We start from the raw sequence: 24,722 nt of genomic DNA on the forward strand, positions 1-24,722 counted from the left end.
TCAACTGTTGGCAAATCTTAACGTGATTGATTGAACCCTGCCTTCCCCTTTTTACTGAGACCACACTGATAGGAGGTTATTTCTGGCCTGGCTGCTACTAATTTGACCTTTTTTTGATGGACCCACCTATAGCCAGGAGACATTTTGAAATTTAAATTAGAAGGTAATGGTTTGACAACCATCCTTTTCTAACAGGATAAGACAAATATACATTGCTGTAGAACAGTTTATGGCAGGCATTTGCAGTTTGGGTCAGGCTTTTTATGGTTAATATTTGGTTTCATGAATAAGAAAAACCTTAAAATCAAAGTAAGATGTCTGTTATTAATTTTCCTATTCATAGACCCTTCTTGGTTTTCTTTAACCTTTTTTATTGTTTAACATTTTGTTGTATTTTTGATGAAAATATACACAGCAAAACAGGTTTCCATTCAACAGTTTCTACACATATTGTTCAGTGATATTGGTTACACTGTTCACATTGTGTCAACATTCTCATTATTTTTGTTTTAGTTTCTCCATTCCTGTTAACTTAGTCTCACTGCCCACCAACTTTCTTATCCATGCTTTAGAGTAACTAACTTGTTGACCGCTTGGTCTCATGTAATTTTTTTTACAAAGTGCAGTACTCAAGGGTGACATTCTGTACTTTTTGAGCTAACCTGCTGTCTAGTTAAAAGGTGACTTCAGGGGATAGCTTTGGTTCAACATTTGAAGACTATCTCAGGGCAATAGACTTGGGGGTTCCTCTAGTCTCAGTGGGTCTACTAAGTCTGGAAATTTTGAGAATTTGAAGTCCTTTTCCACATTTTTATCCCTTTGTATCAGGGTCCATCTGTTGTGACCCTGATTAGAATGTTTGGTAGTGGTAGCGGGCACCTTTCTTTACTTTCAATAAAAACTGAATGTATGCTCCACTCCCGTCTCCAAGCTAATATCATTTTCAGTGAAAGCTGGAAATTGAGGCTTTTGCAGTAGAATAAGAATTTAATTTGCAGCGTGTCTAGAATGTCTGCTGTCTGAGATCATGTTGCAAATTTTTTTTCCCTTTTTGTTGATGTGGTTACAGGAAAGGGGGTAGGAGGAGAACATAGTTAACACAAGCTATTCTTTATTCTGGTATTATGGAAGCTTGATATTGTTTACCTTTAAAGCAGGACTTTGCATTTTAACTTAACCCAGAGGGATTTCCCGTTCAGATATCTTAGAATGTCTTTGGGTTTTGATGTAAGCCACAAATCAAATCTTTGAGCTTGTAATCCCTCATATTTTGTATCACTTTGGAGAAGGAAGTTTAGTTAAATCTACCTCTATCATAGTCTTTGGTTCCCCAACTCACATCTGTAAATTCTTGAATTTTTCAGCTTTCTGCCCAATCAGGTCTCTCGAAATAATGATTGTAATTGACAGATTGTCACAGTGATTGATAATTGTTAGCCTTTTATTTAGCTTCTGCATGAAAAGCACCTGGATCATCGCTACTTCTGGTTTTAGTTGGTGAGAGTTGGCCTTTAGTTGAGATTTTTGAGAGGCTAACTTATGTAGTCAATAAGTTATAACCTCAAACTTTTGTATAGAAAAATTTATGTCGACTGTGCTGGGTTGGAAATCCTGGTGGTGTAGTTAAGTGCTACAGCTACTAACCAAGAGGTCAGCAGTTCAAGTCCACCAGGCGCTCCCTGAAAACTCTATGGTCAGTTCTGGTCTGTCTTATAGGGTCACTAGGAGTTGGAATCAACTCGATGGCAGTGGGTTTTGTTTTTTTTTTTGGGGGGTGCTGGGTTACTTCATGATGTAATAGAAATAGAAATCTGCCAGATAATCTATCTTTAGAGAAATGACACTGTAGGTAACTTTTACTAGCTATTAACAATGTGCTTTAATTTAAACATTGGAATATATCCGTATTTCTCAGTTAGTTTGTTATAATTTTTTTTTTCTTGTTTTCCTTAGGATATTAGCTGCAATGAGATTCAGGTCCTTCCCCAACAAATGGGGAAATTACATTCACTTAGAGAGCTAAATATAAGGAGAAATAATCTTCGCGTGTTGCCAGATGGTAAGATGTTTGCTGTTTTTACTGACATGAATAAGAGTGACTATATGAAATTTAATTTAATTATTTTTCTTTTTTCAACAGAATTAGGAGATCTTCCCCTAGTCAAGCTGGATTTCTCTTGTAACAAAGTGACTGAGATTCCAGTTTGTTACAGGAAGTTGCATCATTTACAAGTAATAATTTTGGATAACAATCCATTGCAGGTACCACCGGCACAGGTTTGTAATAAAAATATGATACTTATTTCTTCTTATTTCCATTCATAATTATATCTCTTCGTTACTGGTAAATAAAAAAAAACACCAAGACTAGGAGTTAATTTGTTTTTTAGGTACTATTGTCTAAAGGAGTTTTTCTTAGAAGTGAAATTTTCCCTTTGGTAGGAGTTTTAGCTTAAGATCTATAATAGGATTTGGAAAACACATATTAGCTTTTTGTTTCTGAACTGATAATTCTGATTGTCAGTGTTATTTTAGGCTAGGCAAGGAAGTCTCACTTTTTACCCATCTCCCACTCAAGTATGTATCTATCTGCGTGGAATTTATTATGTGATTGATTGGAGCACATTCTTGGTCCTGATAGATGGAACTATAACAGAAAGGACAAGATACAAAAATAAGTTTTTTTGGTTTAATGAAGGTTAAATCCATGTCTCTGGGTGGCACAAATAATTAAGCGCTGGACTACTAACTGAAAAGTTGGTGCTTCAAACCCACCTAGAGGTGCCTCGGAAGCAAGGCTGGTGATCTGCTTTCAAAAGATCACAGCCTTGAAAACCCTGTAGAGCAGTTCTATTCTGCACACGTGGTGTCACCATGAGTAGGAATTGACAGCAACTAACAGCAAATCCATGCAAAGTCCACTCAAGTGATGGTAAAAGAATAAACTAAGATACAAACCCATAAGGAAAAAAGAATGAGAGAGAAGAGAATAACATGGGAGAGACGTCAGCAGAATTTTGGAAAATGGAAGATAGATGGAATAGTGGTAACCAGGCCATCTGCTTACAATGCACACGAGCGAAATCTAAGCCTACATTTTACTTCTAAGCTATGTGCCATGGCACAGGGGTTATTTATATCCAGAAGAAAAGGTTACCCTTTTCTTCCTGCAAAGTTATAGCCTGCTCATTCTAAAAGAGGTGCTTATTCTGATTCATACAAAGGCTGAATGGGATCCTGTCTTAGGGTCCTCTAGAAAAGCAGAACCAATGACTGACACACACACACACACACATAGGGTAAGAGAGAGATTAAGATTGACATTGATTTACTTCAAGGGATTGGCTCATGCAATTGTGAGGGTTGATAAGTCCAAAATCTGTAGGTCAAGCAGCAGGCTAGAGACTTTTTCAAGCTTGTGTCCCAAAATTTATAGGTCAGGTGACAGAAAGTGTGCTGAGTGGAGAGAGTAAGCTCTGCCAAAATATTTATTTATAGTCTAGGGGCAGAACATAGCCTAAGAAAACTACCTTTTCAGCTGATTGATTGATTATACCACATCACGCCTCACCACGTCATGCCACCCCACCTCACCCCACCACATCACAGAAATACAACTAGTCTAGTATTTGGCAGTACCACTAGGAACATAGCCTAGCCAAGTTGACACAAAAATCTAACCATCACGGATCCTAGTAATAGCTGCCTTAGCAGAATGAGGAAAGTTGACATTTTTATCTGTTGTGGGAGAAAGCAGCAATCAGCAATTCAGTTTACTCTGTCAAACCTGGAAATGGCTTGGGAATTGGAAGGACCGGGTAACACTGAACAGAGGGTTGAGGGGCTGAAAATAGGAAGATTGTCAAATGTTCAAGTATTGTCCAGTAGAACTTTTTGTGGTGCTGGAAATGTTCTCTAATTTGTGCTGTCCGGTATCGTAGCCATTTGCCACATGTGGCAATTGAGTGCTTGAAATATGGCTAGTGCAACTGAGGGAGTAACTGTTTTGTTTTATTTTACTTTGATTAATTTAAATTTAAATAGGTAATATGTGACTAATGGCTACCATATTGGACAGCACAGATCTGAGGAACATTTATATCCTCAGAGCCTCGCCATTACCCGCAGCCAAGTGATTGTCCCTCCCTTGGCTGAGTAGAAGACTGGAATTTACATTAAGGATACGTAGAACCTCCGATTCTCTCTCAGTAGCCAAATTACTGTCCTTCCATGTCTCAGCAGAATACTGGAGTTTACTCTTTACAGCAACCCTCTCCATTAGAACTTTCTGGGGATAATGGAAATATTCTATATCTGCACTGTCCAATTTGCCGGCCACAAGGAGCTATTGAGCACTTGAAAATGGGCAGTATAACAGTAGAATTAGATTTTTTATTTTATTTAGGTTTAGTTAATTTAAGTTTAAATAGCCTCATGTAGCTAGTGGCTACCATATTGGACAGTGCATCTGTACAAATACTGAACTTGAGAGGCTTCATGCACAGGTATTGACAGGAATGAAACTCTATACTGAAAATAGTGAATGCCTGCATACTGAATGTTGATACCTTCCAGTCCACTTTTCCTGCTTGGCTTCTGGAAGGCTTGCAGCCTGTCTTATATATCTCAGGCAAGATATTGTTGGATTTCTCTCTTGGTAAAATAGTTGAACCAGGAGAAAAGGCACACACACACACACGTATTTAGTGGTAAAAAAAAAAAAAAATTTTTTTTTTTATGGAAATGACTAGGCCTTGTCTGATCACTAGTAAGGCCTACTGTCAGTAAATTTCCCCCATACACAGAGCTTCCAGATGGCTTTTTATTGACTCACTCTTGAAAATGAGCAGACAACCAAGAATCACTAGGTATTGCAGAAATAATCTCTAATATGAAACACAAAGACCAAAACATTTAAAGGCTTCTGTTGGAACAAAATGAGTCACATTCATAGCTGTGGTAATCAGAATGACTTCTTATCAGCAGCACTGGAAGCTAGAAGATGTTAAAATGATGCCTTTAAAGACTGAGAGAATATTTCCAACTTTCTACACTCAAAGTATCTGTTAAGTGTGAAGTAGAAAACAAGACAGTTTCAAACATATAAGTTCTCAGAAATATTAAATCCCATGTACCATGTCTTAGGAAGGCAGCAGAGAATGTAGTACATCAAAATGGAATAAACTAAGAGAAAGTCTTAATATCCGCGTTTGACAGATATACATAGGTGTCGAGGGCATTAGAGAGCAACTAGTTGGTTTGGAATAGGGGAGTTTCTCTAAAAATGAAAGAAAGAAACTGATAGATGACTTGATATGTATGGAGAGATGTTTTACAGTTCTTTCAGAAAGTTTGGGAATGAATTAATAATAAGCATATAGAAAATTATGTAAAAGAAAAAAAGGGAGCAGTTAATCACCTTAGTAAAAACAAAAGTACAGAAGAAATGAAATACAATCTTACTATTCTATATGGCTCATCTGTGAATATTTTCTTGGTCATAATGTAAAATACTGGATTTTGATTTAATGAGAAATTGTGACATAGCGATAATAATACTTACTGTGCTCCAGGCACTGTTGACAGCGCTTTACATGTATTAACTCATTTAATCTTTACAGCAACCCTGTAAGATAGGTACTGTCATTATCCTTGGAGACATTGGTGGTTCAGTGGTAGAATTCTTGCCCTTCTATGTGAGAAACCCAGTTCCATTCCCAGCCAGAACATCTCAGGCACAGCTACCACCTATCTGTCAGCGGAGGCTTGTGTGTTGCTATGACAATGAATACGTTTCAGCAGCGCTTCCAGACTAAGATGGATTAGGAAGAAAGGCCTGGAGATCTACTTTCAAAAGTCAGCCAATAAAAATTCTACCAATGACAGTAATGTGATCCGCAACTGATCATGGGGATGATGCAGGGCCGGGTAGCGTTTTGTTCCGTTGTGCATGAGGTCACCATGAGTTGGAGGCAGACACTATGGCAGCTAACAATATTGTTATCCTCATATTACATATGGTGAAGTAGACAAAGAAGTTAAATGACTTGTCCGAAGTCACTCACATGTCTACTGTGTGGTAGAGTCAGGATTCCAACGCAGGCATTCTGAATCCAGAGTCCATGCTCTTTAACCACTATGCTATGATACTGAGAAAAGAAGTGGTGTTTATGTGAGTGGGTGGGTAGTAGGGGTAGGGGTCATAGTGGCAGCAGTGGTGGTATATGATGGTGGTGGTGGTAGTGGTAATGTAAGAAATCTAAGTTCTCATCTCCCTTCATAACATTTCAGTAAATAAGATCTATAATTGAAAAATTAAAAAGCATGTTATTTATAAATATTGGAAATAGTAAAACAAACAGCTATAAGAGTTGAAAGTAGAGATTGGATCTTGGGGATTGAAAGGGATGAAAAGGGGAATTATAGGTTTTTTTGTTATTAGTTTTGTAACCCTGTTTGATTTTTAAAACCATGTAAATGAATTATTATTATGATGTAAATAAAAATTAAATTTACAAAAGAAAATAATTCACCAGCATTTAATTTGGTGGTGATTTTTGTCAGCTGATATTGTTAGGTTGTTGTTAGGCGCCCGACTCAAGGTGACCCCATTCACAATGTAATGAAATGTTGCCTGGTCTTGCACTAAAATGAATTGAATTGTGTCCCCCCAAAATATGTGTCATCTTGGCTGGGCCATGATTACCAGTACTGTGTGGTTGTGCACCATTTTGTGATCTGATGGAATATCCTATGTGTTGTAAATCTTAACCTCTACAATGTTAATGAGGCAGGATTACAGGCAGTTATGTTAATGAGGCAGGACTCAATCTACAGGATTAGCTGTGTCTTGAGTCAATCTCTTTTGACTTGTAAAAGAGAGAATCAAGCAGAAAGGAGAGGGACCTCCTACCACCAAGAAAGAGGAGCCAGTAGTGGAGTATGTCCTTTGGACTTGGGGTCCTCATGCTGAGAATCTCCTAGACACAGGGGAAGGTTGATAAATAGGACCTTCCCCCAAAGCTAACAGAGAGAGAAAGCCTTCCCCTGGACCTGGCACCCTGAATTTGGACTTCTAGCCTCCACGATTGTGAAAAAATAAATTTCTGTTTGTTAAAGCCATTCACTTGTGGTATTTGTGTTACAGCATCACTAGATAACTAAAGTAGAATTTGGTACTGGGAGTGGTGTACAGCTCCAACAGATACCTCCTATGTGGATGTGTTTTGGAATTGAGTAATGGGTAAAGGCTGGAAGAGTTTTCAAGTGCCTAATAGTAAATGCTTAGATCACTTTGAAGAGACTGTTGGTGGAATTATGGACAGCAAAGACAATTCTGGTGAAGGCTCAGAAGAAAGTGGGGAGAGCTGTAACACCAGAGACAGTCCAGACAGCAAGAAGCAACAACAGAGAACCAGGCAGCAGCAGAACCAGGAGACTGGCGTGAGATGGTGCAGGAGCTGCCTCATGGAGCAAGAGAGCTGAGTGCTTTCAGGCAGGAGGCTTCCTGGCATAGTGTTATGCCTCGGAGCACTTATTGATGGAGCTAGGCTTGCAGACCCATGGAGCAAGAGTGCCTTCTTGCCGAGGTTTAGTGGCAGAGTAGGGTGTTCCCAGGCACTTATTGGTAGAGCTAAAGAGCTTTGGAATATTTGCCCAAGCAAGGCAGACAAAGGGCTGGCCTAAGGGGCCCAAGGGGACAAGAGGCCAAGAAACTGGGAAGCAGAAGCTGAACAGACAAGGAGCACAGGAGGCAGAGCTGCCTTGGTCTCAAAGGGTAGGGCCATAACCTCTGGGGTCTCAAAGGCTGAAACGGCGGTCTGCTGGGTCTCAAAGGGTGGAACCATAGCCTCCTAGGTTTCAAAGTGTCAGATCTTCACCAACTCGGTTCCAGAGTGTGGGATTGCCTTTCATGAGTGCCAGTAGGATGGGACCGTATCCACTGCAAAAGCTGAGGGGGTAGGACTGCCTTGCCAAAGGGGCCGAAGAACAGGACCTGCCAGGGCCAAGGGGGTAGGGTTGCCACTTAGTGGGACTAGGATAATAAAATATGGGGCAGCCCAAAGCCAAGGGAGCAGAGTTGCGATCCAGTGGGCCCGGAAGGTGGAGCTGGAGCCCAGAGCCAATGGTCCTGTGCCTAAAATCCGGAGAGTGAGGCCAATACCCAGACTCTGGAGGGCAGGCCATTGCCTAAATGGTCTCAAAGAACGGAGGATTTTTTCAAGACTTGAGAGCTAATATAATATGTTCTGCTGATTTGCTTGGTGCCTGTTATCTCTTCTTTCCCTCCAATTTCTCCCACTTTTAATGGAAAAGTTTAGCTTGTGCCTGTTGTACTTTGTACCATTGTACTTTGGAAGTAGATAACTTGTCTTCTAGATTTCACAGAGGAAGAGGAATTTTTCCCGAGGATGAAATTTGGTCTTGGAGTTGATTTAAGACTTTTGGGATGATATGATGGGGTGAATGTATTTTACATGTGGCAAGGACATGAATTTTTGGGGGCCAAAGTGTAGAATGTTATGGATTGAATCATGTTTCCAAAAAATATGTGTCAACTTGGCTAGGCCATGATTCCCAGTATTGTGTGGTTGCCCACCATTTTGTGATCTGATGTGATTGATTATCCTATGTGTAGTAAATCCTAACCTCTATGATGTTAATGAGGCAGGATTGGAGGCAGTTATATTAATGAGGAAGGACTCAATCTACAGGATTAAGCTGTATCTTGAGTCAGTCTCTTTTGAGTTATAAAAGAGAGAATCAAGCAGAGAGGATAGGGACCTCCTACTACCAAGAAAGCAGAGCAGGAGTATAGCGCATCTTTTGTATATGGGGTCCCTGCACTGAGAAGCTCTTAGACCCAGGGGAAGACTGATGACAAGGACCTTCCCCAAGATCAGAGAGAGAGAAAAAGCCTTCCCCTGGAGCTGGTACCCTGAATTTAGACTTCTAGCCTCATAGGGTGTGAGGGAATAAATTCTGTTTGTTAAAGCCATCCACTTGTGGTATTTCTGTTACAGCAGCACTAGATTAGAAGATACGCACCATCCCCACGATTGCTTGCAGATTGGACTATTGTGACAAAGTTTTATTTAGTTTGGATAGGATACCATTTAGCACATTTTAATTGGTAATTAATGTATTTATACTCTAGTAGCTTGAAGGTTCTTCTTTTCCTTTTAACTGAAATTTTTCAGTGGTCAGATCAGACCTAAGAAACATTATTTTTCACCTGGAATCATAATCGCTTTTTAGTGTAGTTGTGTCTTACTGTTCTCTTTGTTAATAGTAATCAATAAACTCTCTTGAATTTGATTATTTTTGCATATGTTATAAGTTTGTACTGTGAGCCCATAAAACAAAACATTTTAATTAAAAATTTCGAGGAAGATTGATTTCATTATCACTCACATGACTGTAATTAACCTTGATAAAGGTGACTTGCTTTTTCCTTATGTGTCATTTTCCATCTTTATTATACAGAGGAATACTTTCTTTCATGTAGTGTTTTACCTCGCATTATTCCTTTTTTTCTTCACCGGTGAAAATAGTTTGTCAGCATATTGTCCTAGTTGAATCAACCAATATTTTCTTTTATCATTTTATTCTAACTGACGTATGCTCACACCATCCAATAAATTCATTTTTCCTATTTTTACATATTTTGCATTACCCTTCTAATATTTATACCAAATGCTTTAGTGGTTCTGATGAGATTACACTAAAGAATTTCATATATTATTTGTTCTGTTCTCAGCACTACAGTGAGTATTTTCCTTTCAGTGTTCTGTAATAAAGGGAACTTTCTTGATTGTCAAATTTTATGTTGTTTAGTAGTTTGTACAGTTTTCTTTTATCCAGGAAACTTTAGTGAAGTATAGAAAAATTGTTTAACTTATTTTTTCTAATAAGAACAGAGATGGCAATAGAACTTTAGTTGGTATCAGTGTTTTCATATTTTTTTACCTAGTGTCAGATGTATAAACGATTTAAATATGCAAACTAGCAAGACTGTGATGTCGCAACATAATTTCAGATTATTAAAATGTATAAATAATTGGTCGATGGCATTTATATTGAAACTACATAATTAAGTCTGTTTTCTCCATTATTTGTTAACAGATCTGTTTAAAGGGTAAAGTACACATATTTAAGTACTTAAATATCCAAGCATGTTGCAGAATGGATAAGAAACCAGATTCCCTGGATCTTCCATCACTGAGTAAAAGAATGCCCTCCCAGCCTCTCACAGACAGGTAATATAATATTCTCCTAGTTTCATTCGACAATGTTTGGTATCCTCCCTCTATACAAACGGTATTTATTGATTTTGTGTGCACTGGATATATTTTGGTTGACTCGCCCTGTGTTAAAATCAACAATTGACTAAAGCTGAATATCACCATCTCAGAATGGACTTCTGGGATATGAGAATGAATTTAGAGTTTCCTAAGAAAATTAATCATTATTAAAGTTTTAGTACTAAAAAATTTGAACATTTGAAATTGTAGCACAGAAACACCAATTTCTCTGCACTTGACAACTGTTAACTTACCCCTGTCATCACTCTATGTATGGTACATTTGTAGCAACAAGTGGAATTTCACTTTGAACTGAGGAGGTTGGTGAAAGGGCAAGACATTTAGTGGGTACCTTTCTTCATATTCTTTATGTCGGGATCAGAGATGGTTTATCACTGATTTTGGTATTTTTCTTCCTCATGACATTTTAACAAGGTAGATTTAATATTCTCTTTTGAATTCATCTTTTAAAAATATAGATTGGTCTGAAGGATTTTGTGAAAACATAATCGCAGTAGTTAAGAGCTTGACTGCTAACCAAAAGGTGAGAAGTTGGAATCCACCAGGTGCTTCTTGGAAACCCTGTGGGGCAGTTCTACTCTGTCCTATAGGGTCTCTATGAGTTGAAATCGGCTCGATGGCAACGGGTTAGGTTTTGGTTTTGTTTTAATATGGAAAATAACTTAGGAGACAGAGAGACTATACCACTTTCTATTTAAAGATTTGTCACTGCATATATGATTAAATTTAGATTACTTGAAACGGCAGTATAGTAAGTACTATTTTAACAGTGCAAGTTGTTGAATTTCCAAATAGGACATTTCCTTGAATATTTGTATTGCCTACATAGAATTAAATATCTAAACATTAAATTCAGTTTATAAAGCTTATTTTGTTTGGTATTATGAGCAGTAGTAGGCTAAATAATTCTATAAAAATTCTAATTATTATGTATTCTACTATTAGTCTGCTTTATATTATTTAATTGAAATTAATTTGCTTTAGTAATGGCATTCACTGTTCTTTTATTTATTTTACAAATATTAGTTGAATGCCTAGTGTGATAAGTTCTTATGCTTTGTTGAATAGCACATACATCTGCAGGGAAGCAGATGTGTAATGTCAGATCATGCTGAGTGCTATGAAGTGAAGGAATGCATTTCTAGAGGATGCTCAGGGAATGTCTCTTAGGGAAGGTGAAATCTTCAGTCAAGACCTTAAAGTAGAAAAGCCAGCCATGTGAAGAGCCCAGGGGAAGTTCAACTCAAGCAGAAAGAATGACCTATGCAAAGTCCTTAAGGCAGGAAGGAAATTGGCAAGTTCAAGGAACTGAAAAGAGGCCAGCACGGCTGAAGTATAGTAGCTGAGGGGGAGAGTGGTACAAGTTGATTTTGGAGAGATAGTCAAGTCTCAAGTCATATGGGGCTTTGTAGGCTGTGATAAGGAGTTTGAATTTTACTCAAATTGCAGTGGGAAGTCATTGGAAAGTATTAAGCAGGAAAATGACATGATATGATTTATGTTTAAGAAAGCAGTTTTGGCTCTAATAGGGAGAATAGATTGGGAGCAAGCAAAGTAGAAACACAGGGACTAGTTAGGCTACCGTAGCACTGTCAAGAGATCAAGGGGTCTTGAATAGGGTGGTTGCAATGGAGATAAAAGAAGTGGATAGAATTGAGATGTGTTTTTGAAATGGTTTATAACAGTGCTGTCCAATAGAAATATAATGCAAGCCATATATGTAATTTATAATTTTCCAGTAACCTTTAAAAAAGTCAAAAGCAGGTGAAATTAATTTTAATATTTTATTTAGCAAGATACCTAAAATAGCATTTCAACATGAAATTCATATAAATATTAATGAGATATATTACCTTTTTTGCATTAAATCTTCAAACTCCGTTATATATTTTACACTTACAGCACTTCTCAGTTTGGATGAGCACATTTCAAGTGCTTAATAGCCACGTATGGGTAGTGGCTACTGTATAGGACAGAGCTCATGGGTTAGCTGTAGGGGGTGCTAATCTCCCACTCATAGCACATATTGAATGACTTAGAAAATGCTTGTAATTGCTTTCTACTTTGACATCTGGGACTCTTGGCTATATGGTTCTGCCTAAAGTACACTTCTGTGCTTTGTCTATTTTGTAAATTCTTCAGTCTATATAGATAGGCATTATAGTAGTTAAGTATATCAGCTTTTGGAGTCAGATTTGATATGACTTTGATGCCCTTCTCTACCTCTTAGTAACTGTATGTCTTTGTTCATTCTTAATGTCTTGGACCTTCAGTTTTTTGTATATGAAAAGTAAGATAACACGGATGCTGTCAGGATTAAAGAAAATAATGTATGTAGAGTACTTAGAACAATGCCTGACCCATACAGATTGTTCAGATACCTTATTATTACCATTATCATCTATAACAAGTACACAGATAAATTTTAGTACATGGGTGTATTGTTGTTCAGTGGAGTCAGGTGGACTTCAGCTCTAATCGTGATTTAACCTCTAAATTCCTCTGTGGTCTTGTGTAAATTATTTAACATCTCTGAGCCTACATTTTATCTGAAGTGTTATTAACAATATCCTAAACACAGGTTGTTGTGAGAATAATGTTGTTGTGTTTTAGGCAACTAGTTGAATAAATGTTATTCAGCAAATGTTGTACTCTTTCCCTTTGGAATGTTAACTTTTATAAACTTTATCACCTTCATTTGTAAAAAGAAATAATAATGCATACATTGCAGACTGTAAGGAATCTGAATAAAATACAGAGCACATCTAACACAGTGTAGACGCTCAACAAATGCTAGCAGTTATTGCCTCTCTTCATCCTTCAAGACTAAGTTCAAATGCCGCTTTCTTGGGTGAGGCCTTTCCTGACTAACCTTCCCAAGGAGAATTAGTTTATCTCTCTTTTCTCACAGTGCTTTATACAGACCTTTGTCATAACCTTGAAAACATATAAACACACTTGCTTCCCCTTTGGGCTGAGAGCACTTTGAAGGATTTTTTTTTTTAATCTAATCTCATGTCAAGTGTTTACCACAGCACCTGACCCATGGTAGGCATTTCTCTAAGTTTATTGATACAATCCCCAAGAGTAAAAAAGGTAAATTTTTTATAATGAAACCATTTGGGAGAGGAAATACAGCACAGTGAATAAGATTAAGGACTTTAGTATTCAGTAGCCTTGGGATCAGATTTAGACTGCCATTTCTAAGTTGTGTGTTCTTGAATAAGTAGCTCAATGGTTCAACCCCTCTCAGCCTCAGTTTACTCATTAGTAAAATGCCGCTGGCCTCTTAGAGTTTTCACAAGGAATACACAAGGTATTTATCGTTAAAGCACATAGCCCAGTTCCTGGCACATAATAAGCAGGTAATGTAGAGTACATGGTAAATTTGTAAATTAAAGTGAAAAATACATTGCATTCTGGATGGCATACTGTATAATACAGAAATTTGCAAGGATAGCTCTTTCCTCGCATCAAAACAATTGTGCATTCAATGTTTGGCAGACTTTTTTATTTTTTAATTCTTTGTTTTCTTAATTATTAGATGGGCATTATTTATAAAACTAAGGCAGCTTTTTAGAGGTTATGAAAAAGAAACTGTATAAATTAAAGTTAAAAAATATTCCAAAGTGCTGTGATGAAATTTGCCAAATAAGTGAGAAAAAATATGATTTCCAAACAGTCTGCTTTTCTGAATCTTTCAGGAAAAATAATAGGTTATTGTTAATAATTGACACTTTACAACAGAGCACATGGAGGAAAAAAAATAATTGTGTGAGGGACATGTAAAGTGTTTTGTGAAATTTACCCCTTCGTGTACTTGCGGATCTTAGCAGTGGGTGGCACAAATGCTTTACACTGGGCTACTAACCAGAAGGTTGGCAGTTTGAGCTCATCCAGTGGCACCACAGGAAAAAGGCCTGATGATCTGCTTCCATAAAGATTACAGCTAAGAAGACACTATGATGTTCAGTTCTACTCTGTAATGCATGGGGTTGCCATGAGTCAGAATCGGCCCAACTTCAATGGTTATTTATTTATTTATTTTTTGTTCTTAAGTATCTTAGACACCAAAATTATATATTCTATATTATCTAAAGCAGTTTTAGGTCACGTGGGTATTATTACTTTAAGAAAAAATTGTAACTGCCCTTAGAATTTCTGTTTCCATAGTATGGAAGATTTTTATCCAAATAAAAATCATGGTCCTGACTCTGGAATTGGAAGTGATAATGGAGAGAAACGTTTATCTACCACGGAAGTGAGTCTTTTCTATTGCCAATGCATTTCCTTGTGAAATTTTATTCGGGTTTTGAAATAAAGAGATAGACACATGCACATACTTGAGTTTTTATTCTGTTTAAAAATAGCAGCAGTGTATTTTATGACTTCAAATGAGTAAAGGACATGCAGACTTTTTAAGCAGAACAGTAAACTTTGACATTAATTTTTGGTTTCGAAATTGAAGATGTAAAACAGATATTCTGTACTTCACATGTTAAATTAGAGCAACTTCATCCTTACCATATGTTTAAAATGCCTTGTTTGTACTTTATGATTGTTCCTTTCAGCCATCAGATGACGACACGATCAGCCTTCACTCTCAAGTCTCAGAATCAAATAGAGAGCAGACATCAAGACATGACAGTCATTCAATAGGAAGTAAACCTGACTCTCAGAAAGGTAATTCATATGGTGTCTTCGATTTCTATTTCATATACCTAGCTCTCATTAGAAATGGGTTTTTAAATTTTAAAAAATGGGCCTTGAAAAAGGCCTATAGTTATTGTATCTTTAGCCAACTTGTATCAAGAGAATACACTTTTATTCTGACCATTACAGTGTCAGAGCATACAGATTACTATATTTATTTTCTAATAAGTATTAATCTATACTTAGACCAGGAGGTGTATGATTTTATTGACCCCAACACAGAAGATGTAGCAGTTCCTGAACAAGGAGATGCGCATATAGGATCATTTGTATCTTTTTTTAAGGTAAAAACAAAACAAAACAAAAAAACTTTAAATAATTGTATGTTCTCTTTGATCTCACAAAAATGGATCATACAATTTAAAATGAAAACTTTCTCTTTTATAAGGGAAAAGAAAAATGTCCTGAAAAATCTCAGCAAAATGAAGAACTGGGAAATGAAAAAAGGTAAGCACTTAAGAATTCTCAATTTGAAATGTGACATATATACTTGAAATAATTATTTGATATTTCTACTTAAATAAGTATTGAAAGAAAATAATATTTTGTTCATTTACTGCTCCTTTTTTGATAGTTAACTTGTAAATACTTCATCTGTATTCCTCAGTTAAATTGAAAATTATAGTTAGCATTTAAGTTGTGTGGAATATGCACTATTTTCCTCCCTTGAAATGCAACAGTAACGTCTCCTATTTATACAGGCATCGAGGAGGACTGTACATTCATGCACATTACTATTTTTTTAATGAATAGATAGCATTGACATCTTTTTGCCAATAAGGAAACTGAGAACCGGGTTTTCAAATGTCTGAAACTCAGGTCTTCTGATTCTTGGTCTAATACATGTTCTGTTATGCCACTCTGGTTATGATAATCTTTAGTGTACTTACTTTCATAATTTATTAAAAATTATTGTACTTTGGATCTTTTCTATATCATTCATCTTAGGAAATGTTGAACTGTGATCTATCTCATTTTTTCAGTCACTCCTTCAGGTTGCTTCATAGCTGCAAGAAGGGAGGAACATTTGCTGAATACCTACCATGTACCAAGATCTGTGCTAAATACTTTCCTGTGTTTCTCATTTAAAACCCTGCAGGGTAGATACTGTCTCCATTTTTACAGATGAGGAAGATGAAGCTTAGAGACTCTTAAGTTTCTTGCCTAAAACCACATAGCTCTCTCTGATCCTCAAACTCTTCTCTTTTCTCTACACCATGAGTCGGAATCACCCTTGACGACAACTGGTGTTGGTTTTATGTTTCCTCCAAATTATTTCATTGGTAACTTTTTAAGCAGTCATTCATTAACCTCTGGTACCCTATAAGAAGGTACATTGCTTTGTCTTGTATTCTTTCTATTTTATTCTTCTCTTACTTTCTCATCTCATGAAGACTGTTGCATAGACTTGAAAGTCACAAGTGGTATGTAAGATGTAGTATAGATAGACTTGTGGTTTGATACTAAGGTATAAATGTCTTGTTTTTAAATGAAATGCTTAGGGATAAAATTACTGAATTTGGAGAATAACTTATTTTAAAATTTCTTTGTTCTCTTTGAATGACAAAAGTGATATTTTAGTCATTTCTGACAATTTGACAATCTTATTTGAGCTCATTTTGCATTTCATTTATTTAAATATTTTAAATAGATATTTTAAAAATCAAAATGGATAAACCGATGAAGTCAGGGTGGGTCAATAAAATGAGAACTTTTTATAATTTTTTTTTTATATATATAATGCTTTAGATTAAGGCTTACAGGGCAAATTAGTTTCTCATTAAACAGTACATATATTGTTTTGTGACATTGGTTGCCAACCCCACAACATGCCAACATTCTCCCCTGCCCGACCTTGGGTTCCCCAGTACCAGCTTTCCTGTCCCCTCCTGCCTTCTTATTCTTGCCCATGGGCTGGTTTGCCCATTTAGTCTCGTTTTGTTTTATGGGCCTGTCTAATCTTTGGCTGAAGGGTGAACCTCAGGAGTGACTTCAGTACTGAGTTAAAAGGGTGTCCAGGGGCCATATTCTCAGGGTTTCTCCAGTCTCTGTCAGACCAGTAAGTCTGGTCTTTTTTTGTGAGCTAAAATTTTGTTCTACATTTTTCTCCAACTCTGTCCAGGACCCTCTATTGTGATCCCTGTCAGAGTAGTCAGTGGTAGTAGCCGGGCACCATCTAGTTGTGCTGAACTCAGTTTGATGGAGGTTGTGGTAGTTGTGATCTATTAGTCCTTTGGACTAATCTTTCCCTTATATCTTTGATTTTCTTCATTCTTCCTTGCTCCCTACGGGGTGGGACCAGTGGCGTATTTTAGATGGCCACTCACAAGCTTTTAGGATCCCAAATGTTGCTCACCAAAGCTTCATAACATTTTTAATTTATTTACAAAGAGATGCCATATAGAGCTCTGCAATGCTTATGGTAGTCAAGAGTCAGCGATAAGTATTGTTAAATTACTATGACCATTACACATTTCAGAAATTATAGACTAGTAATATGCTTTGCTTTGATAACTGTTAACTATGTTGTTAGTGTGCCACATTTCATATTGAGAGGATAACCCAAAAATAGATATGCGTTTTAATTATTGGACAATTTCCTGTTTATTATTTTAGTGTTTTAAAACTTAATAGGATTTTAGCTTGCACATGGTATTGAATATGATCCTTGAGAAACTAGAAAATGAAGCCCAAAGCTACCAGAAGGAAGGAAATAATAAAGATTAAAGATAAATGAAATTTAGAATAGAAAAACAGTGGAATCAACAAAACCAAAAGTTGGTTATTTGAAAAGATTGACAAAATTGACAAACCTTTAGCTAGAATGACCAAAAAAAAAAAAAAAAAGAGAGAGAGAGAAGGCAATAACTAAAATTAGAAATGAAGGTAGAGATATTACTACTGATCACACAGAGATAAAAAGGATTATAATAGAATACTAGGAACAGTTGTACACCAACAAATTAGATAAAATAGGAAAGTTCTTAGAAACATGCAGAGTACCTAATCGATTCAGGAAGAAATAGAAAATCTCAGCAGACAAATAACAAGTGAAGAGATTGACTCAATAATTAAAAAACCTCCCAACAAAGAATAGTCCAGGACCAGATGGCTTCACTGGTGAATTCTAGAAAACATTCAAAGGAGAATTAACACCAATCCTTCTTGAACTCTTCTGAAAAATACAAGAGGAGGGAACATTTCCCTAACTCATTCTGTGAAGCCAGTATTACCTTGATACTAAAGCTAGATAAAGAAGACTTAGAGACCAATATCCCGTATGAATATAGATGCAGAATTTCTCAACAAAATGCTAGAAAACTGAATCTAATAGCGTATTAAAATCATCACACACCATGATCAAGTGGGATTTACCAGGAATGCAAGGGTAGTTCAGCATAAGAAATTTAGTGTAATACACCACATTAATAGAATGATGAAAAAGAATCACATGATCATCTCAATTGGTGCAGAAAAAGCTTTTCACAGAATCCAGCACTCTTTCATGATGAAAACACTCGGAAAACTAGGAATAGAATGGAAACTCCTCAACATAATAAAGGGAATTTATGAAAAACACACAGCTAACATCATACTCAATGGTGAAAGACTAATATTTTCCCCCTAAGATCAGTAATAAGACAAAGATGCCCATATTTGCCACTGTTATTCAACATTCTACTGGAAATTCTAGCTGGAATAGTTAGTTAAAAAAAAAAGAAAAAGTATCCATATTGGAAAGGAAGAAGTTAAACTATTTATATATATATATATATGTGTGTGTGTGTGTGTGTGTGTGTGTGTGTGTGTGTATGTGTGTATATATCTATATAAAAACCAAACCCATTGCTGTCGAGTCAGTTCCAACTCATAGTGACACTACAGGGTTTCCAAGGAATGGCTGGTAGATTCGAACTGTACACCTTTTAGTTAGCAGCCAACCTCTTAACCACTGTGCCACCAGAGATCCATCCTATATATAGAAAATCCCCCCCAAATCCACAAGCTACTAGAGCTAATAAAAAAATTAACTGAGTCGCAGGGTACAAGATCAACACTCAAAAAATCAGTTGTGTTTCTAGGTATATTTACAACAATGACATAAATAAATAGATGGATAAGATAGATAGCTGCTGAGGCTGCTTATATACAAACGAACAACTTACGGGTTTTGGTTCCTTGGTTTTGAGGTTTAGGGTCATAGTTTCATGAGACATCCCAGTTAATTGGCCTAATAACATGTTCAGTGCTTCTATTCTACCTTCTACTTTGTAGTACCTGCGGTCTTAAAGGCTTTCAAGTGACCATCTAAAGCACAACAGTTTGTCTCTATTCACCTGGAGCAACAGAGGAAGAAGCAGATTCAGGAATAGGAGGAGGAAATGGAATGTGTGACTAATTACCTCCTTGAACAATTGCCCCTTTTGCCATTAAACCAGAAGAACTGGATGGTGCCTGGCTACCACTACCGAACATTTTGATCAAAGATCCTATAGAAGAATACTGATCAGAGGGGGGAGTATTCAGAGCAGAATTTCAAATTCTCCTTGAATCTAGATTTTCTGGAGCCATGGAGGCTGGATGAACCCCTGAAACTGTTGCCCTGAGATAATCTTTAAACCTTAAACCAAAAATATCCCCTGAAGTCTTCTTAAAAAACTAAACAATTGTTTAGCTTAACTAGTAAAGAATATCTGCCTTGAGCATTGTTCTTTCTTATGATCTATCTATATGGGATCAAATTGACAATAGCAACTTGAAAGATTATATATGAAACTTAGGTGGTAGTGAGTTTATGTTAATTGGGGAGGAACCACTCAGAAAAGGAGGATGAGAATGGTTACACAACTCAAAGAATGTAATCAGTGCCACTGAATTTTACCTGTTGAAATTGTTGAATTCGTGTATGTTCTGCTGTGTATATTCTCAACAACAAAAGTGAAATAAATTATAAAAATATGCTAAAAAAAATTAGTTGTGTTTCTAACACCAGCTATGAATGATACGAACAGGTAATAAAGAAAAACAGTTCCATTTACAAGAGCATCTAAGAATGACACAAGAATAAACTTAACCAGGAAGGTGAAAGATTTGTACACTGAAAACTATAAATCATTGCTGAGAGAAATCAAATAAGACCTAAATAAATTGAAAGACATCCAGTGTTCATAGATTGGAAGATTTAATATTGTTAAGATGTCATTTACTGCCCAAAGTGGTCTACATTTTCAACACAATCTCTATCGAAGGAGCCCCAAACAGCCAAAAGAATCTTGAAAAAGAAGAATAAAGTAGGAGGATTCACACTTCCCTATTTTAAAAACTTACTATAGAGCTATGATAATCAAAACCAGCGTGGTTGCAGTGTAAGGATAGATATATGTGTTAGTTGCTGCTGAGTTGGCTCCTACTCATGACAACCTTTATGTATAACAGAACAATATGTTGCCTGGCCCTGTGTCATCTTCTTGATTGTTGATCTGTTTGAATCCGTTTTTGTGGCTATTAAGGATAGACAAGTTGGCCAGTGGAATAGATTTGAGAGTCTAGAAATAAACTTGTGCATGTGTCGCTAATTCATTTTTGATGAAGGATGCCAAGACAGTTCAATGTGAAAAGAATAATCTCTTCAACAAATGGTGCTGGGACAAGTCAATCTTTACATGCCAAAGAATGAAATTGGACCCATACCTGATACCATGTATGAAAATTAACTCAAAATGGATTGATAGCCTAAGTGTAAGAGCTGAAACAGTAACACTCTTAGACAAAAAACATAGGGGTAAAGCTTTAGGTTCTTGCTTTTGGCAATGGATTCTTAGATATGACACTAAGGGCACCAGCAACAAAATAAACAATAGATAAATTGGACTTCATCAAAATTAAAAACTTTTGTGTATCTAAGGGCACTATTAGGAAAGTGAAAAGGCAACCTACAGAATTGTAGAAAATATTTGGAAACCGTGTGTATAAAGAACTCCAACTCAACAGCAAAAAGGCAACCCAATTAAATGAGCAAAGGGTATGAATAAACAGTTCTCCAAAGAAGATATGCAAATGGCCAGCAAGCACATGAAAGGATGCTTAATATCACTAGTCATTGTCATTAAAAAGGGAAATGCAAATCAAAATCACAATGAGATACTACTTCATACCCACTAAAAGTTTCCATAGTCAGTCCCAACTAATGGGAGCCCTGCATGTGTCAGAATAAACAGAGAGTAGTGCTCCATAGGGTTTTTAATGGCTGATTTTTCAGAAGTAGATTGCCAGACCTTTCTTCTAAGGCACCTCTGGGTAGACTTGGATCTCTAACCTTCAGTTAGCAGTCAAGCACATTAAATGTTTTTACCTCCCAGGGACTCCCTTATTACAAAAATGGAAATAAGTATTAGCAAGGATGTGGAGAATATGGGATCATCATCCATTGCTGGTGGGAATGTACAATGATACTAACCCACTGCTGTCGAGTCGATTCCGACTCATAGCAACCCTACAGGACAGGGTAGAACTGCCCCATAGAGTTTCCAAGGAGCGCCTGGCAGATTTGAACTGCCGACCTTTTGGTTAGCAGCCGTAGCACTTAACCACTACGCCACCAGGGTTTCCAAAATGATACTACTGCTGTGGAAAACAATTGTAGTTGTTCCTTAAAAAGTTAAACATAGAATTACCATATGACTTGCCAAATTACACACCTGGATATACACCTGAAAGAATCGAATGCACGGACTCAAACAGATACTTGGACACTAACGTTCATAGCTGCACTATTCACATTTGCCAAAAGGCAGAAACAACCTAAATCACCATCAGCAGATGGATGGCTAAACAAAATGTGGTATATCCATACAATGGAATATTGTTCAGTCAAAAAGAGAAATACATGCTACAACGTGGATGGGAGCACTGGCGGCGTAGTGGTTAAGTGCTGGGCTGCTAACCAAAAGGTTGGCAGTTCAAATCCACCAGCTGCTCACTCCTTGGAAACCCTATGGGGCAGTTCTACTCTGTCCTGCAGGATTGCTATGAATCAAAACTGATTTGACAGCACCTAAACAACTACAACAACAACTACACAACATGGTTGAACCTTGAAAACATTATATTAAGTGAAATAAGCCAGACACAAAGGGACAAATATTGTATAACCCTACTTACATGAAATATCTAGAATAGGCAAGTGCATAGAAACAAAAGTAGATTAGTTGTTATCAAGCTTGGAGGAGGGGAGAATGGGGAGTTAACTGCTTAAAAAAATAAAAAGGAACAAAGTGAAAAAAAAATGGTTTCGAGTTCTGGAAGCCGGCATAAAATATAGCCCGCCTTAATTTTTGGATAACCACATTTATGTCGCCTTTCAGACGTGAGAAAGAACAGCTTCTTGCAGAGGAAGAGGATGATGATTTGAAGGAAGTAACTGATTTGAGGAAAATAGCCGCTCAGTTATTGCAGCAAGAGCAGAAGAACAGGTATTCTTTTCAGTAATGAGATTTACGTAGGCAAATTTTATCATCGTCAAATCCAGTTATTTAAAGATTGTCAAATATATGACGTTTCGAGTAAGCAGCAGGACCCTCTTAAGATCTGTTTCAAGGGACCATTAACCGACAATAAGAAATACTTGGGAGGAAAATGCAAAATTAAATTCACTTAACAGGATATTTTATAAGCATATACTCATCATACTTAATATTCCTTAGGTATCTCTTTTTTATTCTTAAGTATTAACTATGTGTCTGATTGCTGATAATTCTTTTTAGTTTGATAGCAGTAGATCCATTTTAAACAATTTTTTCTAAGTACTTGTCATATGTGTATAGTGTGCTTTTTATCAGTTCCATATTACTTGGGATATTTGTGAACATCTTAGAACCTGTTTGAATTATGTCGTGGTTGTTTAAATCAATGTATTGATTGGAAGGTTAAAGGCTTGCCTTGTTCTATTTCTTAGTCAAACACCATTTCTGTCTCTGGCTAGGCTTTCCCCAAATGTATGTTGTTGACAATGAGAAAGACATTGTGTGAATGAGTATTAAATCAAAGCAAATCCATGTTTAACACAGGAAAAGTTCCATGTGCTGCTGAGGGTGGGATGTTATTGGCATCTTCATGTATTGTGTGTATTGGATTTATAGCTTTTAATTAATAAAGAATATGTCAGATATTTTTTGTTTTGAGAACATTAAGAGAATAGCCTTGGTACATTTAATATGAGTACCTAGTAAGTATTTTATTTCACTTATTCAAAACTCTAGATGTTAATTGGTCATATGATCATGTTTTGGAAAGTTTAAAATTTAAGTATACTGGTATTTGTTTAAATATCATGCGTTTAAAAATAATGACTATTGAAATTTAATGAATGATAAGTGTGTGGTTTTTAGGGGCCACCTCTTAGGGACAATCTGGATAATGGCTAGCACTGTAATAAACTTAATAGCCACTAGGTATTTTTTTGCATTGCTTCTAGATAATAACATTAAAAAACCACATTATGAATTATCACTGATCTTCGTTCCTTGTACATCTAATGTATACCTATCCCCAGTTCACATCTTCCTTCTGCCATAACTTTCTGTCACCATTTTCTTTATTATTTGTCTTCCAGTCTTTTCTGATGATTCATTCCTGATGGACCTTTTGTAATAAACTACTTAAGAAGCTGTGTGTTTTTACCCCTGCAGTATAATTAAAGTGTTGCTAGTCCCCGTGGTTTCAGAGGTTTGATGAAGCAAGCCACCACCTGTCCTGTGGAGCTTAAAAATTAGTTGAGTTTCTATTTCCTCTACTTAGCAGGCAAAAGAATTGTGTTAAACATTACAAGCAGAGAATATTGATTTTATAAGAACTTTGGGTGACAGAAGAGGCAAGATTTTCTAACTTTAAGGATGTATTAGAAGTATGTAACACCCACACAATATCCATTTGTCTCATTGTGCTAAAAATAGCATTTGAGTACATATTTTTAGATTTTAACATTGTCACATAGACACACACACCAAAACCAAACCTGTTGCCATCGAGTCAGTTGCAACTCATAGTGACCCCATAGGACAGAGCAGAACTGCCCCATAGAATTTCCAAGGAGTGCCTGGTGGATTTGAACTGCTGAACTTTTGGTTAGCAACTGTAGCACTTTACCACTATACCACCAGGATTTCCTATTTTTTATATATATATATATACACACACATATATATGTATACATATAATTTGTTTTTTCCATTTTCTCCTATTATCATATTAGTTTTTTATCTATGCCTATGACCTAAACTATTCTTTTTAGCGTAGGTACAACATCCAAAGAATAGCTATCTTTCTATAGGTTTTGTTTTTGTGACAGTTTCGTTATCAGTACAAAATAGTACCTAGCACTGTGCCTTGTATATACCCTGATAACCCGCCCACTGCCATCAAGTCGATTCCGACACATAGCTACCCTATAGGACAGAGTAGAACTGCCCCATAGAGTTTCCAGGGAGCGCCTGGTGGATTCAAACTGCCGACTTCTTGGTTAGCAGCAGTAGCACTTAACCACTACGCCACCATCGGCACTCAGTAATACTGATATTGGTTAACTGATTTCTTTGAACCATTAATTTAGTTAAAAATTATGTTTTCCCTAAATTACATCTGTTATATTTGGAAAAGTAATTTCTGTCTTTCTGTGATATTTCTCTA

The 24,722-nt window shown here is 36.6% G+C and overlaps 1 protein-coding gene across 2 annotated transcripts in view; it reads left to right on the forward strand.

Annotated features, from left to right (window-relative positions):
• Window positions 1-24,722, forward strand: part of LRCH2 (leucine rich repeats and calponin homology domain containing 2) — a 103,567-nt gene that overhangs the window by 46,717 nt on the left and 32,128 nt on the right. For both annotated transcript variants that reach the window (XM_049872217.1, XM_049872218.1), the window contains exons 4-11: window positions 1,954-2,059; window positions 2,141-2,277; window positions 10,126-10,259; window positions 14,499-14,586; window positions 14,897-15,008; window positions 15,225-15,322; window positions 15,427-15,485; window positions 22,403-22,510. In XM_049872217.1, coding sequence (XP_049728174.1) covers window positions 1,954-2,059; window positions 2,141-2,277; window positions 10,126-10,259; window positions 14,499-14,586; window positions 14,897-15,008; window positions 15,225-15,322; window positions 15,427-15,485; window positions 22,403-22,510 — 842 coding nt within the window. The remainder of the gene's footprint in view (window positions 1-1,953; window positions 2,060-2,140; window positions 2,278-10,125; window positions 10,260-14,498; window positions 14,587-14,896; window positions 15,009-15,224; window positions 15,323-15,426; window positions 15,486-22,402; window positions 22,511-24,722) is intronic.

Source organism: Elephas maximus, chromosome X, assembly GCF_024166365.1.
Source record: "Elephas maximus indicus isolate mEleMax1 chromosome X, mEleMax1 primary haplotype, whole genome shotgun sequence".
Lineage (NCBI taxonomy): Eukaryota > Metazoa > Chordata > Mammalia > Proboscidea > Elephantidae > Elephas > Elephas maximus.